Source organism: Colobus angolensis, unplaced genomic scaffold (genome assembly GCF_000951035.1).
Source record: "Colobus angolensis palliatus isolate OR3802 unplaced genomic scaffold, Cang.pa_1.0 Scaffold41, whole genome shotgun sequence".
NCBI lineage: Eukaryota > Metazoa > Chordata > Mammalia > Primates > Cercopithecidae > Colobus > Colobus angolensis.
In genome coordinates this window covers 6,883,412-6,886,182 of record NW_012117488.1, presented here as the reverse complement: position 1 = coordinate 6,886,182, position 2,771 = coordinate 6,883,412, and the positions used below count along the sequence as shown (strand labels likewise).

The 2,771-nt window shown below is 35.1% G+C and overlaps 1 protein-coding gene across 1 annotated transcript in view; it reads right to left on the bottom strand.

The window, feature by feature from the left end:
- Window positions 1-2,771, bottom strand: part of SSX2IP (synovial sarcoma, X breakpoint 2 interacting protein) — a 40,436-nt gene that overhangs the window by 12,999 nt on the left and 24,666 nt on the right. The window contains exons 9-10 of the mRNA XM_011956195.1: window positions 2,147-2,297; window positions 154-290 (exon numbers count right to left, since the gene is read on the bottom strand). Coding sequence (XP_011811585.1) covers window positions 154-290; window positions 2,147-2,297 — 288 coding nt within the window. The remainder of the gene's footprint in view (window positions 1-153; window positions 291-2,146; window positions 2,298-2,771) is intronic.

Below are 2,771 nucleotides of genomic sequence, written 5' to 3'. Positions count from 1 at the left end.
GAATGGTACACAACGTATCTGTTACCAGGGAATGTAGACTAGAAAACTGTCAAATACCAGGGACTTATGAAATAAAGGAATACAAATCTGCTGAGGTTCAGCACAACTCTGGCTTTTCATGGAGAACAGTTTTAAAAGGTAATTCATATTCACCTGCAAAAGCTGTTGCTGAGTTTTAATCATTTCTTTACACTGCTGAATTTCTAACTCAAGTTTTTCAGTTTCTTGTTCGTGGTCTTGTCGTGAGATTACATCTTCATCATTAAAACCTTCCAGGTGTACCTTTGAAACTAAGACAAAATCAGTAAGTTGACACAGGTTTTATAGCCACCATTTAGTTTACAGTGTTTTTGCACATATCTTTAAATTTAAAACAAGGGCTCTCAGAACTTTTATCTTTCTGGAATTTTATAGGTTTTCTAAAAAGTAGTTACGTCCTTTGGCTTTTTAAAATTTCATAAGCTATAACAAAATTACATTTATATTATTTTAACATTATAAAAAATTTTTAAGAAGCACAGCAACTACAGGAGTTCATGACAATTATACATTTGTACAATTTTAAGACTAAATGATATGCTTACAAATGGAGCTCTATTTAGCCAACATTTAATTTGTAATCCATATTTATTCAAGATTATGTCCTAATTAAAAACAGACAAAATGGCCATATTCAGAGAAAAGAAAAATAAAATCATTATGTTTCTGTTGACACTGCTTCAAAGATCAATGACGTGTCACAAATCTTGCTCTCAAATATTAAATTCAACAAACACGAAGTCCAAACACGCTTGCTGTTTGCTAGTAGACAGCACTGACTCAAATGAACAAAATCTCGAGTATATTCATTTTGGTGTTGTAATAATAATTTTGCTGATTGCTCTTTACTACTTAACACAATGGCATTGAGTTCATATTTTGACAATTTAAATTTTTTCTTTAAATAGGTTTCATTTACTGAGCAGAAATCTTCATTTTCCTAATTTAAAAGCAAACTTTACCAAGTAGAAAATATTAAGAATATATTCATCAATGTAGAGCTATGTATAAGGAAAAAGAATAATGTCTGAAATAATAAAGTGAAAAAAGCACACTAAAGAAAAATATAGGTGATATTCAATTTTTAAAAATTTTTGTAAAATAAGTATCTTGCAAATCCATAGAGGAAAGTCTAGAAAAATATGCACCAAACTGTTAAGTGTTATATGTACGGAATGGAGACCTGGATATTCTACTTTATATACTTCTAAATTAATATTTTGCATTAAACATCTATTATTTTAAAAATAATTTTAAGTGAATTACTAGGAACACAGTAATCTGCAAGCATCTAGAAATAAGCAAAAGGTTCCTATCTATACTATGATAAATATTTCTTGATTTTTTGAGAGTCAGTAAAAGAGACCCAGTTTTCTCTCTTTTTTGGGGGGCAACAGGTGGTGTGTGGTTACATGAATAAGATCTTTAGTGGTGATTTCTGAGATTTTGGTGCACCCATCACCCAAGCAGTATATACTATATCCAATGTGTAGTCTTTTATCCCGACTCAGTTATCTTGATTCTATTATATACTGCATCCAGAGCAGATGGATCCATGATGTCCTCTTTTCAAACATTCACTGAGACCAAAGCGTATTTTTCTCAGTGAGGTTCAAACCTCACATCTAAATGTATGTAAAATCTCGGCTGTGCACTGTGGCTCACACCTGTAATCTGGACACTTCGGGGAGGCCAAGGCAGGTAAATCACTTGAGGCCAGGAGTTCAAGATGAGCCTGGCCAACACAGCGAAACTCCATCTCTACTAAAAACACACCAAAAAATTAGCTGGCTGTGATGCGCGCCTATAGTCCTAGCTGCTCAGGAGGCTGAGGCAGGAGAAATCCTTGAACCCGGGAGGCGGAGGTTACAGTGAGCCGAGATCACACCACTGCACTCCAGCCTGGGTGACAGAGCAAGGTTCTGTGTCAGAAAGTAAAATAAAATAAAATGAAAAAATAAATGTATGCAAAATCTTGCTTTCAAACCACCAAACTGAAGTATAGTACTTTAGCTCTAAGCCTACAGATGTAGCTTTCTAAGTGACTGAAAATCAACACCTTACCAAATGTCACAACTCACTTTACATGCAGAGAAGCAGTGGTTACCTTGGTTATCAAGTTTTTCTACATGACTTTTCAAAATTCTCCACTGTTTTCTGATGCTGTTGGTAAGCTGCTCTCTCACAGTTTCACAGGAAAGATCCCACATACTCTCTCTGCTCAGTTCTCCGGCGTCTTCTTCAACATCAGAAATAACCTACAAGTGGAGAGAGATGAAGAGGAAAGGCTACCACCTTACAATGGCTTTAGATGCTCAGGCAAGTAGTCTTCAGTTTGATTTCCAGAGGGAGCCGCATCCGAATCATTACTGTGCTGTGTCTTATGCATATATGACCCAGTATTTAACATAAATGTCTTGGAAAAAAAAAATGACAGAGACTCCTAAATTCAGCTCTCTCTAAACCTGCATTTGAATCCAAATACAGTTAATGACAAGAGTCATGAAGCCGTCTGAGGAGATATCACTACCTGTCTAATGTGTTGGATGTTTTCACACGTTATTTAACCCTCAGCTCATTACAATGTAGGAAAACCGAGGCTTAGAGAAGCAGCATTACAACTAAGAGGCAGAACTTATATTTGACATTAGATCAACTTGTTTCTAATGCTAGGCTGCTTAAAGAAATGCATTTGTGAAATAATCTCTGAAGTATTTAATAGAAGCAACTGT